The sequence below is a fragment of the Hypanus sabinus genome, chromosome 23 (genome assembly GCF_030144855.1).
Source record: "Hypanus sabinus isolate sHypSab1 chromosome 23, sHypSab1.hap1, whole genome shotgun sequence".
NCBI lineage: Eukaryota > Metazoa > Chordata > Chondrichthyes > Myliobatiformes > Dasyatidae > Hypanus > Hypanus sabinus.
The window spans coordinates 25,725,352-25,741,609 of NC_082728.1; the positions used below are offsets into that span (position 1 = coordinate 25,725,352).

Consider the following 16,258-nt stretch of genomic DNA (forward strand, 5'->3'; position numbering starts at 1 on the left):
ATTGCTGAGTTTATAGTCAAGGTCAAATAAGTAATTAATCTTGCAGATTTTTACATGATAATTTTTCCCAGAATTTTGTATCATGTGTTAATGTTTTACTACAATACATCTGAAAATACTATTCCATTAAAATGAAATGTAACCAGATGCTGTAGCTGGTGACTCAGCCAATAAATGTTCTTCTCAGAAGCTTGAAGAATGAAGAGGACTTAGGTTCAGTGTTGGTCTGTTCTATGTTAAATGATCTCAGTTGGAGTAACTATAAAGATCCCATTTTTTAATCGCACTATTAGGAAGAAAATCATCAAAGTTGGTTCTGTTCACACATTGTCATTACATATGAGCATGATATCATAGGGTGAAACGTGATTGGGTTTGGCTCCAACATTTCCCACTGTCAAAAAGTTTGCAAATTGCTTAATTGCTCAAGAATTTTTGGGTTCCGCTTCTAAAATTCCCTGTTTCTGGAATTGATTGTGAGTGGAGGCATGAGAGGCTGTAGAGTAACAGAATTTGGAGCAAAACCAAGATGCTAGAGGAATTCGGTAGGTCAAGCAGCATCTGTGGGAGGGTAGGGAATTATTTATTTTTTGGGAAAAGACCCTGCTTCACCACTGTGAGTGGAGGAGCTTGTGTAAAGGCGGCGGGGGGGGGTTGGGTGAGACAGAGGCACCACAGGCGGAGCTCTGAAAAACAGTCACTCGTGCTGCACGGTCTCAACAAAGCAGAGGAGACTGCGCCTGGTGACCCTGTGATCTCTGTCCTGGAGGCCGATGTTAAGCTATCTTTAAGGAGGGTGAATTCTTGCAGGGGGCAGGCCCCAGGGGAGTACCTGGTAAGGCTCTGAAAACTTGTGCCAACCAACTGGGGGGAGTATTCAAGGACATTTTCAACCTCTCACTGCTATGGTCAGAAGTTCTCACCTGCTTCAAAATGGCAACAATTATACCACTGCCTAAGAATAGTAATGTGAGCTGCCTTAATGACTGTCACTCAGTAGCACTCACATCTATGGTGATGAAATGCTTTGAGAGGTTAGTCGTGGCTACCATGAACTCCTGCCTCAGCAAAGACCTGAACCCTGACCCACTGCAATTTGCCTATTGCCACAACAGGTCTACACAGCATTAGATCACCTGGACAATAAAAATACCTACGTCAGGATGCTGTTCGTTGATTGCAGCTCAGCGTTCAACAGCATCATTCCCACAATCCTGATTGAGAAGTTGCAGAACCTGGGCAGCAGTACCTCCCTCTGCAACTGGATCCTCGATTTCCAATACAGGTGTCCCCTGGTTTACAAAAGTTCTCTTTATGCCACGTCGCTTTTACAAAAGACCTACATTAGTACCTGTTTGCGCTAACCGAAAGAAATCCAAAGAGGATTTTCACTTTTACAAAAAAAAAGGGCGCCCGCTTTAAACTTGTGTTTACACTGAGAAAGACTACCATGACCGTGAAGCCTTGCACGGGCAGGTGTGTGTGTGTGCGTGCATGTATTTTTTTCTACAAATCGGTTTTGGCTAAATCTTTCCAATTCTGATAAGTGAAACTACACTGTATATACATTATTTCTACTTTATATAGGCTGTGTATTTATCATATCATTCCTGCTTTTACTATATGTTAGTGTTATTTTAGGTTTTATGTATGATTTGGTAGGTTATTTTTTGGGTCTGGGAATGCTCAAAAATTAATAAATTAATGGTAATTGCTTCTTCGCTTTACGCCATTTCGGCTTATGAAAGGTTTCATAGGAATGCTGTACTTTTGGATAGTGGGGGAAACCTGTACCATCTATAAATGTGCTGATGATACAACCAATGTTGGTAGAATCTCGGATGGAGATGAGAAGACGTACAGGAGTGAGATGTGCCAGTTGGTTGAGTGGTGCCGCAGCAACAACCTTGCACTCAATATCAGTAAGAGGAAAGAGCTGTTTATGGGCTTCAGGAAGGGTAAGACGAGGGAACACAAACCAATCCTTACAGAGGCAGCACAGGTACATAAGTTGATGAAGAAGGTATATGTAATACTTCATTAGATATAACACAAAACCCTTGGACAGCATCGGTGGTGTGGAGAGGGGAGACTTGCAGCTTGGGCAACTGCCGGTCTTCCATAAAAAAAACCTTGCCCAGGCTTGCGTCCTGGAAACTTTCCAAGGTGCAAATCCATGGTCTATCGAGACTAAAGAAGGCCTACACATAACACAAAAGTGCAGGGAGATTTTGGTTAAAATTAATAAAACATTGGTTAAACCACAGATGATGTATGTTTTATTCTGGTCACCACAATACTGGAAAATCATGATTGCACTAAAAAGGACTACAAAGGATGTTCACCAGAGTGTTGCCTGGCGTGAAATGTTTCAGTTAAGAGAAGAGATTGGACACCCTAGGTTTGTTTTCTTTGAGGGAACCTAAATGAGTTATACAAAGTCATGAGAGGTGTGGATCAGGTAGATGGTAAGAAACATTTCCTCATAGCAAAGGTATGTAACACCAAGGGACATAGATTTAAAATAAGGGATTGAAAGTTCTGAGAAAGAAATAATTCAGCCAGCGGGTGACTTGAATCTGGAATGCTTTGTCTGAGGGAGTGCTGAAAACAGGTTCTCTCACTTTCACTGCTGGAAAGGCACTTGAATTGCTAGGAGATAGAAGAAAACCAGCCAATTACTGTGAAATAGGATTGATGCTCGGTGGGCAGCGTGGCCATTGTGCGAGGGAGGGCCCTGTTTCCACACTCAGTGAGTGTATCATGTAATACAGCAGACTCCAAAGGAGAACAGTGTGACTAATAGCAGGTGGCAGCCAATGCAGTCACGGCCACCTGCTACTAGAGCCAAGCCAATTCAATTAAAGGAAAAAGTATAATTAGGTTGATCAGCCATGGGGAAAAGAGCCAGAGTTTGGCACGTTTGGTGTGGTGACTTTGTAGACTGCCTTTATTCTGGGCATCTAGCCATTCCTTACAAGTCTCTGTGGCATATGTGCCACACACATTCAGTCTTATCCTATTTCTATGAAAAATAGTCTACAAACTGAAGACTTTGCCATTTCTTATTCCAGTTGGAGGCATTCTTTCACTGTCCATGCACGTACCCCATGGAATGCATCTTCACTGTGTGTGGACCATTCTGAGGCTTGGGGCGGGTATGGTCCCATCAGTATGATTGGCTATTTTAGTTGTGTGTTATCTCTTATGTTGCTGACTGGCAAGTTACTTTGATAATGCATTTACTCAGAATAGAAACTTGCTTGTCTCTAGGACTTCCCTGCAAAAAGCCTCCCTCTGCTAAAGTTGAGCATGTATAAGACTGCGCTCATGGTGGCTGAAAGGCCACAGATTGAGCCAGGAACATAAAGCATGTCATCAAAATGAAAATAATACGTTCTTTTGCTTGCAGTTGAACATTTATCATTGCTGTGGAATTCAGATGTTATGCTGGGAAAACGTACAGATGTCAGAAGCCATGATCGTAAAAGATGCTTTGATCTCCCAAGATTACACAGTGTCTTGTTCTTCTGGAATAAAGAAGACTGGCTTGAATGGCTTTCTTTTTTATTTTGTTGAGATACAGTGCAGAAAGTGTCCTTCCGGCCCTTTGAGCTGCGCCACCCAGTAAACCACCCAATTTAATCTTAGCTTAATCACGGGACAAGTTACAATGACCAATTAACCTACCAACATCTTTCAACTTTGAGCATCCAATGGAAACCCGCATGGACATACAAACTCCTTACAGGCAGTGGCGGGAATTGAACCCGGTTCGCTGGTACTGTGAAGTGTTGTGTAAAATAAAGGCATCACGTCTAGCGTGAAGAAGAAAGCATTTATTTACTTGATGATTTGCTGTGGAGAGAAAGCGATGCTTTCCTGTTGATATGTTACCAATGTTGATCATGATCAGAGGAGCTGTTCAGTAAAGGTTCTGATTTCCTTGGTCATTGCAATATTATCAAGACAGTAGTTCCCAATGTATGTGGCAGCTGTTTGTCAGTAGGAAGTTGGTGAGGCCCTCTGCAGTGCTGAGGCTTGCTCCAGCTGCTCCAGGCTTCGTGTCTGTAAGCTCTGCGATAAGTTGCTCCACTGTGTGATGAACTGAGGCTGAAGCTGTGGGCCTGCACTGGCTGCTCCGGGATTTGTGTCTATGGACTCACTTTCATTTTGAATGCTGTTGCTTGTTTATATTATTTGCATGACTTCTTTCTCTGCACGTTGGGTGTTTGTCTTTTTTAATGGGTTCTTTCTTGGCTTGTGGCTGCCCGTAAGGAGATGAATCTCAAAGTTGTATAACTTTGATAATAAGTGTACTTTGAACTTTGAACTTTGACATTCCAAGTTGTGCAGAAGGTCCACCTATGCAGAAAAATGACTCTTTATGTTTTTTTATAAATGACTTGGATGAAGAAGTGAATAGTATAGAAGTTGTTGTAGGTTACAGTGGGACATTGATAGGAGTTGGGCTGAGAAGTGGCAGATGGAGGTCAGTCAGGAAAAGGGTGAAGTGATTCACTCTGGAAGCTCAAACTTGAAGGCAGAATTCTTAATCATGTGGAGAAAAGGAGATATCTTGGGCTTCATGTCCATAGATCCCTCAAGTATGCAGCGCAAGTTGACAGGGTAGTTGAACAAAAGATATGTGGTGTGCTGACTTTCGTTAATCAGTGGATTTGAGTTCACAATCCACAAGGTAATACCGCAGCTCTATAAAACTGATTAGACTGTTCGGTTCTAGTCACCTCATTATAGGAAAGATGTGGAAGTTTTAGAGAGGGTGCAGAAGAGATTTACCAGGAAGCTGCCTGGATTAGAGAGCATGTCTTATGAGGATAGGCTAAGCAAGCTAGGGCTTTTCTGTTTGGAGTGAAGGAGGATGAGAGGTGACTCGTTAGAGGTACTCAGGATAATAAGAGACAGAGATCAAATGGTCATCCAGAGACTTTTTCTCAGTGTAGAAATGGCTAATACAAAGGGGCATAACTTTCATGTATTTGGAGGAAAGTATAGGGGGATATCAGAGGTAGATTTTTACACAGAGAATGGTGAATGTGTAGAACGCACTACCACCAGTGGTGGTTGAGGCATATATATCAGTGACATTTAAGCAACTTTTAGATTGGCATATTTGGGAGAGAAGGGTTAGATTAATCAAAAAGTAGGTTAAAATGTTGGCTGAACATTGTGAGTTGAAGAGCTTGTACTGTGCTCTATTGTTCTATGTTCTATGTTAAAATTATTTAGGTCACTTGCTTTTGCTCTTGAAGCCTGGAACACTGTTTCCTTTCAAGGTGATGATATTGGGCTAGAGGCTGTAATGCTCTAACATGGTTGGATTACAGACATGGGTAGAACACAGTGACCACTTCAGTGTAAGTTTCAGCAGCGGCTGATGCCAAAAGGAAATAGGCCACCTGAATCTGAGGCTAAGTCTGGTGTGGAGGGAGGTCTTGGAAAGAGAGCTAGAGGACTAGGATCTGGGTCTGAGCTTAGGTATCTGAGGAGGGCATTTAGCTGAGCTGGAGATTGGGTTAGTGTGCGGGAATGGCACAAAGAGGATGAGATTGATTAGGACCAGGATCCTGATTGGAGTCAGCAGTAAGTTTCATAAGCTGGGGAGGTCAACACCTTGTACTTGGTGTGGACTAAAAGATCAAATTGAGGTGACACGTTGCAGAATCCTCATTTAGAATTGAGGTAGTCAAACATTATTGCCAGGGGGATGGGCGATGAGGGTTGACAATGGGAAAACTTAGTCTAGTATTTCTCAGAATGCTAACAAAGGAAAGCCATATGGGGAATAATGTCATTCCAGTGCTAAATCCCTTTAAGTACATTGATTCAGATTGGAAAGTCCCCTGTCAAATTTTCCAAGTCAAGTTAAATAATCCAGAAGTGGTTGTTACTGTTCATCACTGTGGGAAAAGTTATCCCTCAGTTGTGCAACACTGGAAAAAAGCAGCATTATGCGGTCTGCAAGATGTCACCTGGAACTCTGGGTTTCAGGACAAACATGGTGAGCTAGGATTGTTACTTAAGACCAGAAAATCCTAGTCTCTCAGCAGTTGAGATAGGATCTGTGAAAAAGAAACAGTTAATGCTTCAGATAAAAAAGCTGTTTTTAACTGTTTTTATTTCTGATTTCCAGCATCTGCACTTTTAAAATTTCAGTTTGTTGCAAGAATTTGCATTTTGTTTTTCTGTTCCTTGTTTTTAATTTGACTGGTTCCTGGCCTGGTTCCAGTCACCACCATTTCTGAAATGGCTGTTCTTTGTCCATATCTTTCTGTTGTGCCATGCTAATTATGATTTCTGTGCATACCACCAGCTATCACATAATTATCACTTCACTTAGATGCCCTTGCATTTCCCCGTAATAATGCTTCAGGAAATGTAATAGAAAAAAAGGGAAAAAAGAAAAGAACTTAAACACTTTTTTTGTGAAGGAACTTTACAAAAAACTTTTGAACAAAAACGGAAACAATCCTTACTCAGTGGAATGGGCCAAGAACACTACCTGGCTTTTTGCTCTCTTTTTGCACCACTTCTTTATATTTCTTGTTGTAACATACATTTTTTATGTATTGCATTGAATGCTGTTATAAAACAAAAAAAATTCACAAATGTTAGTGATAATAAATTTGATTTTGATTCTGTATTATGTGGGGACAAGGTTTTTGCCTTTGGACATTTTAGGATCTTCAAGTCACTAAGTTAGACAAATTAGCCACACCTTCCACATTTAATTAATTGTGAGACATTTCTTGTTGACACTTAGAGCATCAAGAGTTGTGCTCTGATCTCCCATTATCATCAACTCCAGATGATAATGCTGTGAAGGTCATATCTTTGACACCAAGGTCAAAAAGTTGGACGTTGCATCAGCTGCATTAATCTTACTGACAAAGCTGTCAAATTACTGTTGTACAACTGACTTGCAGCTTGCCATATGGCCCAAAGAGCACAGCTGCTGTAAACAAAGATAAGCACATTGTGATACCTTCGGAAAGTACGGCACAATGTGGAAATACCAGCTTTGAAGCAACAGCTTCAGCTTTATTTGTAGCATGTGAAATTAGTGTTACTCTTGCAACTGTATGGGTCTCATTGCCAGACAGAATTTGAGTCGGGCATCTCATGAAAAGCCACATTAATTCCATTTCATTCTGCATACTTTGACTCATAAAATATTTGTGCTGTAACCTACTGGAAACTTTAGCAGTTAACTGAGAAACATGGGTAACAGAAGATTAGTTAATGTCCTTCTGACAATCAGTCTCCCTAAATAATGAAAATTAATGACTGGACAAGCACATAAACAACAGGGATGGATTATAATTTATGGTCAAATCTAATTTATTATGAAAGGAAGTCAGCCAGCAAGGGAAAACAAAAATTGAAATTGTGGATTCGGAGCAAAGTAAAAAAGAGAAAATAAGAAGTACTGTATAAGAATTATAAATTTGATTTTTTTACTAAACAAATTGACTACATACTGGAATTATAGGAGCTGTGTAAGTACTGTTATAGGAAGAGAAGTCATTAACTTATTACCTCTCTGTGATGTGTTTAATGGGCAATTGAAGTGAAAATGGAGCAGGTTCTTAAAATAATGAGATTGCATTGGTAAGGTGCCATTAATTTGGAGCAAACTCCAGTGCATTCTCAATCAACCACAAAAATCTTGAGATCAGCAGCTTGCATTTTTTCCATAATTCTCTGAATATGCTCCCAGTTTGTACAGTAATAAACTTACACCTCATTTTTTTTCCCCAGCAGCATATTAGTGGAACTTATTTTTTGGTCTTTGACAGATAATCCATGGCCAGCGGGCTTAATGAATTAATTCATTGAAATTAAACTAGAAATGATAATTAAGTGAATCTTCTGATTGCTGGGATATGTTCCAGCAAAATTGCCTTCTGAAGTTACCCAGTTGTTTCATTGATGCACCCTCCCAAGGCTGTTCTACTGCCAACCATGGTTCTCCTCATCAAAGTACCTCTCTGCCAATTCTGACATCTGTATGTCTTCACCAGAATGCCTTTGTGTCAAGAGAAGTCCCTACTGATGATTCTGATTCTCATGTTGTAATAGCCAGTTTCGTCATAAATGTTTTAAATGCTTATTTATCACAGTTCTGTTTTTAATTAATCAATACTGTACCAGGTTACCAAGAACCTAACTTACAAGAAAATGGTGACACAATCTAAGGGTAGATACATTTGTTAAAAGCATTTATTGCATTACCTTTGCACAATAAAACCACCCAAGTCCATTGTTCTGGGATTGTCTATTCTTTCCTTGATCAGAGCTTTATTCTCTACTTGATTCATGTGTTTTGAGGAGATAGATGGAGTTAATCTGTAGCAAGCCAGAGAGAAAGAAGCCTGAGTTTAGTTCAGGTCAAGGAGGCCTGTCATAACATGTCAGTACTGAGTAAATCTGCTCTATCAGGATGAACAAAACATTGAATACTGGAAAAAGGTTTGCACAGCACAGTATGGGGCAGAGTGATATTTGGGAAAAAGCAAGGCAGATGAAATGATCTTTTTATTCTGGTCGCAAAAGTGTAAGGAACATATGCAAAAGTATTTACCTAAAGATCATTGGAGTAGTCACTGTTATTGATGAGATTTGCTTTGGTCCTGCCGATACAATGGTTTCAATGCACCGGAGCCCTGTCAGCCTGCTGGGATCAAGCCAGCTCCTGACTGTTAGAGCTGTTTAAAGTCTGCAGGGTGGAGTGAGTGCTCATGTTGTGCCATGGACAGGTTCCTGAAGCTGATGGTGAGAAATTGCTCCTCTGCAGGATGGGTAGCACACTGGTACTGGCTGCTTACATTGAGTGGCTCCCTTGGGAAGGCAGCATACAGCTAACGCAAAGCAGCTTTGACTCAAAAGAAGAGATGACCCCTGTGGCTCCAAAAATGCTACTGCTCTCTGTGCCCCCCCCCCACCCACCCCATCCTTCAGCTCTATATTGGCCAGTGTTCCTTGAAAGGAGGTTTCAGTAGTAGTCCAGAGTTAACTGTAAGGGTTCCTTCACATTTTATGGAAAATACTGTCCCACAGACATTCAGCATGAGGATGGGGACCGGATCTTTGTTAACTGGGGCAGGAGATAGCCCTTCCTGCTTGGTACCTGGCCACTGTTAGCTCTGTTTATTCAGTGTTTTAGATCAATATGGAATGTCAGAGTGCCACACCACAGGCTTTTCACCAGAAATGATCATGTGAAACCCAAGTAGACGTACGTATAGGAAAAACTGATTCCTGTTGAAATGTACATTTACGGCAGCAGAAAACTAACAGAATAGCATTTTTTATTAAAGCTGCTTAATTTTGCTTTAAGAAAATAAAAATGTAATTGCCTAAGCTGCCTGACTAGACAGGTGTAAGATCACCTATTAGTTCAGTAAGTACAGTATATCATGTCCTAACACTGTAAAAATCCATGTTGACTCACTGTTCCCTGCAGTGACATGCCCTTACTTGTAATGTGCAGGCCATGACTATAATTAGAGTTCGAATGTGGAGGACACAACCACAGAGGCACCGTAAAACACAAGGCACTGGGGGTACTCGGTGGAACAGGCTGCACCTATGGAGAGAAATAGATAGCCAGTGTTTCTGATCAAGACCCTTCATCTAGATGAAGATAAATCCAGATGAAGGGTCTTGACCAAAACATCAACTGCCCATTTCCCCCACAGATGCTACCTGACCCCCTTACTGAGTTCCTCCAGCACCTTTATGCCTTATCCAGACGTCCAGCATCTGCAGTGTTTTGTGCAGAGCCCCAGTAAAGAGCACCCTTCTATTCCTGCTGTCACTATTGGCTGTTATCTCATCCAGTCATACTGCTTCTTCCATGAACCACTAAAGAGATGTGTCAGTTAGAGCTCAGGGATTAAGAAAATGATTTTTGATTTGTAAATTATAATCCCCAACTAAATAGAGAAGATTAGTTATCCGAGTTTTTATACAATCTCAAACAAAGTGACTAACTTTGAATTGGTGGGAATCTATAAGGGTCTGATTGTGCACCCATTTAAATCAATGGAGAATAAATTCAAACACAACACACACAAAATGCTGGTGGAACACAGCAGGCCAGGCAGCGTCTATAAGGAGAAGCACTGTCGACATTTCGGGCCGAGACCCTTTTCATGCAAGTTGTGAAATTCATTTTGAAGTCAGTTCTGGCAATTTTTTGCCGAAGTTAAAACTATCCCAAGATGAAGAATTCCTTTGTGCAATAATCATTTAAATGAAAACCACCAAGATCCAGACCATTGAGCTTTGAAGTCCACAACAGTTTTCCTCTATTGTCTTTCACACCCTGATAATTTGAAGAAGCATTTCATTGAATTGTGGTGACCCACTTTCTGCGCAGGCGAACCGGCTCACAAATAGCCAGCGCACGGGGAGAGACTTTGGTAATGCATCTCTGACATCATTTCCACCCGGAGAGGGCGGGTGCTAGGGGTTTAAATACCAAATTTAAATAACTTACCGACTGTGTGTCGTTATTTCAGCACTGTGTGTAGCACATCACTACATTGGTGATCCCGACGATCCAAACGGGATTTGGACCAAAGATGACCAACTCTTCATCTGTTCACGCAGTTTCACTACAACTGCCGACTTTCTGGACGCTGCGACCACGCATGTGGTTTAGCCAAGCAGAAGCCCAGTTCCAGATATGGCAGAAATCCTCTGATTCCACACGTTACTACCATGTGGTGAGCGCCCTTGACCAGGAGACGGCCGCCCAGGTTGCGGATTTCGTACACTCGCCCCCGGAAGAAGGCAAATATGAATCATTCAAGGCGCTGCTCATTGGGACTTTTGGCCTCTCATGGCGTGAGCGGGGTGCCCGCCTGCTTCACCTGGACAGTTTGGGAGGTGGGCTGCTGTCAGCATTGATGAACGAGATGCTGTCCCTGGCTGACAGACACAAGCCCTGCCTCATGTTCAAGCAAGTGTTCCTAGAGCGACTGCCCGAGGACATACTTCTGCTGCTGGCCGACGCAGATTTCAGCGACCCCTGGAAGGTGGCAGCCCGGGCGGACATGCTGTGGAAAGCCAAGAGGGAGAGCATGGCATCCGTCAGTCAGATTACCAGGCCATGTGCCCAACAGCAGACCAGACCAGGCCCGGCAAGGGGGCGCACACAACACAGAGGCAGGAGTGAGGAGGCCAGTGAACAGTGGTGTTTCTACCACCAGCGGTGGGGTACAGAAGCCCGCCGTTGTCGCCCGCCCTGCAAGGGCCAGGGCCAGCTGCCGCTAATGACTGGCGGCTGGCCACCAGGACAGCCTCTTGTACGTCCGGGACAAACAGTCGGGACGCCACTTCTTGGTCGACACTGGAGCGGAGATAAGCATCTTGCCCCCAACGGGGCACCTGCAACAGGAAGCCAGGACCCACCCTGAGAGCCGCAAACGGCAGCACGATATGGACCTACGGCACCCGCACAGTGCAGCTGCAGTTCGGCTCCAGCCGGTTCATGTGGGACTTCACACTGGCCGCGGTGGCCCAACCACTCCTGGGGGTGGACTTCTTGCGAGCTCACAGCCTGTTGGTCGACTTGCAAGGGAAAAGACTGGTACATGCCGAGACTTTCCAGACATTCTCCCTGGGTGGAGCCAAGTTGTCGGCCCCACACCTGGACTCCATCACGCTATCAGACAATGAATTCACCAGACTCCTGGCGGACTTCCCATCGATTCTGACACCGCAGTTCATGGCAGCCATGCCCAGACACAGGGTACAGCACCACATTCCGACCCAGGGACCACCCCTCCACACCCGCGCACGAAGGCTCCCCTCGGAAACGCTCCACCTGGCGGAGGAGGAGTTCAAGAGGATGGAGGAATTGGGGATCGTATGGAGGTCCGACAGCCCATGGGCCTCCCCCCTGCACATGGTGCCCAAAGCAGCCAGGGATTGGAGACCATGCAGCGACTACCGCAGACTGAACGAGGCTACAACTCCAGACCGCTACCCCGTGCCGCACATACAGGACTTTGCAGCAAACCTGCATGGGGCAAGAATATTTTCCAAAGTAGACCTCATCCGCGGATACCATCAAATCCCGGTGCACCCTGAAGACATCCCCAAAACAGCACTTATCACCCCGTTCGGCCTGTTCGAGTTCCTCCGAATGCCGCACAGACGTTCCAGCGGCTAATGGATGCGGTTGGACGCGACTTGGTCTTTGCGTTCATCTATTTGGACGACATCCTTATAGCCAGCAGTTGTCGTAAGGAGCATCTGTCCCACCTCCGCCAGCTGTACTCCCGCCTGAGAGATTTCGGCCTCACGATCAACCCGGCCAAATGCCACTTCGGTCTTGATACCATCAATTTCCTGGGCCACAGGATTACCAAAGACGGGGCAGCACCTCTGACCGCCAAGGTAGACGCGATCCGCTACTTTGCCCGGCCCAACACGGTCAAAGGCCTGCAGGAGTTCGTTAGTACGGTGAACTTCTACCACTGTTTCCTCCCCTCAGCAGCCCATATCGTGTGCCCTTTGTACACCCTCATGTCGGGTAAAGGCAAGGACATTACTTGGGACGAGGAGGCCGCAGCTGCTTTCGTTAAGGCCAAGGAAGCCTTGGCAGATGCCGTGATGCTGGTACACCCCAGAACGGACAAACCACTGACCTTCGCGTTCATGAAGGTGTCCGATCCCTGGTCGGCTCGCCAGCAGCGACATCTGTCCTACATCTCCGAGTACACGACAGACATCCAGCATGTCTCGGGGAAGGACAACGTCGTGGCGGACGCACTCTCCAGACCAGCTGTCCAGGCCCTGTCCCTGGGGGTGGACTATGCAGCACTGGCGGAGGCGCAGCAGGCAGACGACGAGATGCCCAGCTGCAGGACCGCAGTCTCGGGTTTGCAGCTGCAGGACTTTCTCATAGGCCCAGGTGATAGGACCCTCCTGTGCAACATAGCTACCGGCCAACCTCGCCCCATCATCCCGGCAGCCTGGAGGCGGCAAGTTTTCGACTCCATACATGGTTTGGCGCACCCATCTACCAGGACAACCGTCCGGCTGGTCTCCAGCAAGTTTGAGTGGCACGGACTTCGCAAGCAGGTCAGTGAATGGACCAGAACGTGCGTACAGTGCCAAACAGCCAAGGTGCAGCGGCACACTAAAGCCCCGCTGCAGCAGTTCGAACCCACCCACCGGAAGTTCAACTACATTCATGTGGATATCGTGGGCCCCCTACCAGTGTCCCGAGGAGCGCGGTACCTTCTAACTATGGTAGACCGGTTCACGAGGTGGCCAGAGGCGGTCCCGCTCACCAACACATCTGCTGATTCCTGCGCCCGAGCACTGGTCGCAACCTGGGTAGCACGCTTCGGGGTACCAGCCCACATTACCTCCAACAGAGGTGCTCAGTTCACCTCCAGCCTGTGGTTGGCTATGGCCAGCCTTTTGGGAACGCAGCTGCACCACACAACTGCCTACCACCCACAGTCGAACGGACTGGTGGAACGCTTCCACCGTCACTTGAAGTCGGCTCTCATGGCCTGCCTCAGAAGACCTAACTGGGTGGATGAACTTCCCTGGGTCCTGCTTGGAATTCGTACAGCGCCCAAAGAGGATCTGCACGCCTCGTCGGCCGAGTTGGTGTACGGCGCACCCCTGGCCGTCCCGGGAGAGTTCATACCAGCCCCAAGGGGGCAAGAGGAAGAACCCGCAGCAGTCCTGGACAGACTACGCGAAAGGCTCGGCAACCTGGCCCCCATACCAACTTCACAGCACAGACGGACCCCGACACATGTACCCAAAGACCTGCAGAACTGTACATTTGTGTTTGTATGAAGGGGCGGACACCGGGCGCCGCTACAGCGGCCATACGAAGGGCCGTTCAAGGTGATCAACAACAACGGGTCCATGTATGTTCTGGACATTGGGGGGAGAGAGGAGGTTTTCATGGTGGACCAACTCAAACCAGCCCATGTGGACGTGGCGCAGCTGGTCGAGGTTCAGGCATCGCAGCGCAGAGGCAGACCTCCCAAACAGAGGCTGATCCAGACTGTGGACATTGGGGGGGGTGTATCGCCGGTTCTGGGGAGGGGTTATGTGGCAACCCACTTTTTGCGCAGGCGAACCGGCTCACAAATAGCCAGTGCGCGGGGAGAGACTTTAGTAATGTACCTCTGACGTCATTTCCACCCGGAGAGGGCGGGCGCTAGGGATTTAAATGCCAGCGCCGCGAAGTTTGTATAAGCTAGTCTCGAAACGACTTACCAACTGCGTGTCATTATTTCAGCGCTGTGTGTAGCACATCGCTACAGAATCACTTATTCTGTTCCCTCACATAAGAATCCCTTTGACTGTGATTTTGGTGCCCTAGGCATCAACATTGCATACAGTGTATCTTCCATGCCCTATCAAACATGTTAAGTTAAATGTTCTGGAAATGTCAGAACAAATTTTATTTAGAACTGTCTAAAAAAAAATCTGCCCTTGAGTTCATTTTTTTTTCATGGAAGTACATCCACTGCTTCTTATGTCTTTGGACAAACTTTGCCAAGAGATACACTGCTATTTTTCTTGATGCTTCCTTTGATGTCTGTTGGCATGAAAAGAAGATGGATGATTCCAATGTATAAAAATTAGCCTGTTTGTATTTTTGTGTCCAAGGGGCGAAACCTCCTGAACTTTAACCCAAATGGCCTCCTTTTCATTTACAAGATTAGGACAGTAATTACTATCTCCACTGGTGGAGTAGCAATGTTAACACTTCACTATGGTTAAAGTTATAGTGCAAGCTTCCTCAACCGGGGTTCCGCGAGAGATCATGATTTTTTGAAAAAATAAACATTGCTTTTTGAACTTCACACAATGCGCAATGCTAGCACTCGCAGTGGTGGGCAGTGACCGAGCAGCCCGCTAGCAATCTCGTTAGAGGTCTCTCTGTCCAGTATGGCAGTGCACTGTAGGACCACGTTTATTGGGTTGAGTTCATTGTCAGTGTTTGACGTCAGATAGGGAGGCCATTGATAATTGGTGAGCACTGTATTGCACAGAAGAGAGGACTGTATTTTGATGAGGAGTGTGAAGTGCATTTTCTGAACACTAAATGGACTCACCCAACTTGGGCTGTGACATCAGATTCTCCCTACCCAATTACCTTCCTCAACTTCCCCTTATATGCTGCTGACTAACTTATGGAAGCGAACAAACTCTACTGATGTAGTAGAAAATTAGAGGGAAATGTTCATTCTAAAGAAGCAATTTTTATGTGCCACAATTCAGCTGCTGGCTTGCCACTTTGCTGTTGTAAATGGCAAATTGTTTAGGTTAGAACTGAACTGTATTGTGAGGTTTTCGTATTTTTTGCAGTTTTCTCATTTAGTTATTTATTTTGCCGTTCTTTTTCATATTCTGTTAATACCTGTGTTAGGACAAGATGCAGTACAAGAAATTGAAAAGGTTTCACTCTCAAACAGTAGGATAAGTTGATGTATTGATGACATGTCACATGATGTTGAAGAGGTTTTGTGTGATAAACTGAAGAGCAACAGCATCTCTATCCAGGTTCATGAATCAACATATTTCACCAATAAATGTCATGTTGTAGCATTTGTAAGATTTGTAAATGATGGAGAAATTCAAGAAAACTTTTTCTGTTGCAGAGAGCTGCCCAAAACAAGCAAAAGCCAAAATATATTTAGTGTTTTGTCCTCATAGCTGAGACAAAAGGTCTGTCTTGGAGGAACTGTGTTGGCATCTATACTGGTGGTATCCCATCAGTGGTTGGCTCCATGAGAGGCTTTGTTTCTCTTGTTTAAAAAAAAGAAAATTCTGACACTGTCTTGACACACTGCTTTCTTCACAGTGAGGTGCTGATGTCAAAAACTCTTGGAGATGAAATGAAAAAGGTTCAGTGTGATGCTCCAAAAATGGTTAACTTTATTAAACAAAGATAAGTTCACTCGAGAAAGTTTTAAAAACTGTGAAAGCCTGGACAAAGAGCACACCAATCTCTTGCTACATCCAAAATTCCAGTGGCTTAGCAGAGGAAAGGTTCTCTACAGGGCGTTTGAGCTGAAAGATGAATTGCAGGGGTACTTCCAAGAAAATAAATAGTTGGCCAGATTTTGCTGAGTGCTTTGAAGATGAAGAACGGCTGCAGAAACTAGCCTACTTTGCAGACATTTTTCATCAAATGAAGCAGTTGATCAAGTCTCTACAAGGCACTGGAGAAAATGTTTTAACT

General features: G+C 44.8%; 1 protein-coding gene across 5 annotated transcripts in view; it reads left to right on the forward strand.

Annotated features, from left to right (window-relative positions):
* Positions 1 to 16,258, forward strand: part of sdk2b (sidekick cell adhesion molecule 2b) — a 943,317-nt gene that overhangs the window by 808,335 nt on the left and 118,724 nt on the right. Inside the window, exon 41 of one of the 5 annotated variants that reach the window (XM_059948551.1) lies at positions 3,413 to 8,266. The exons of the other annotated variants lie outside the window; for them this stretch is intronic. Coding sequence (XP_059804534.1) covers positions 3,413 to 3,579 — 167 coding nt within the window. The 3' untranslated portion in view covers positions 3,580 to 8,266. Of the gene's footprint in view, positions 1 to 3,412; positions 8,267 to 16,258 lie in introns of those variants that run through there. 5 annotated transcript variants of the gene reach the window in all.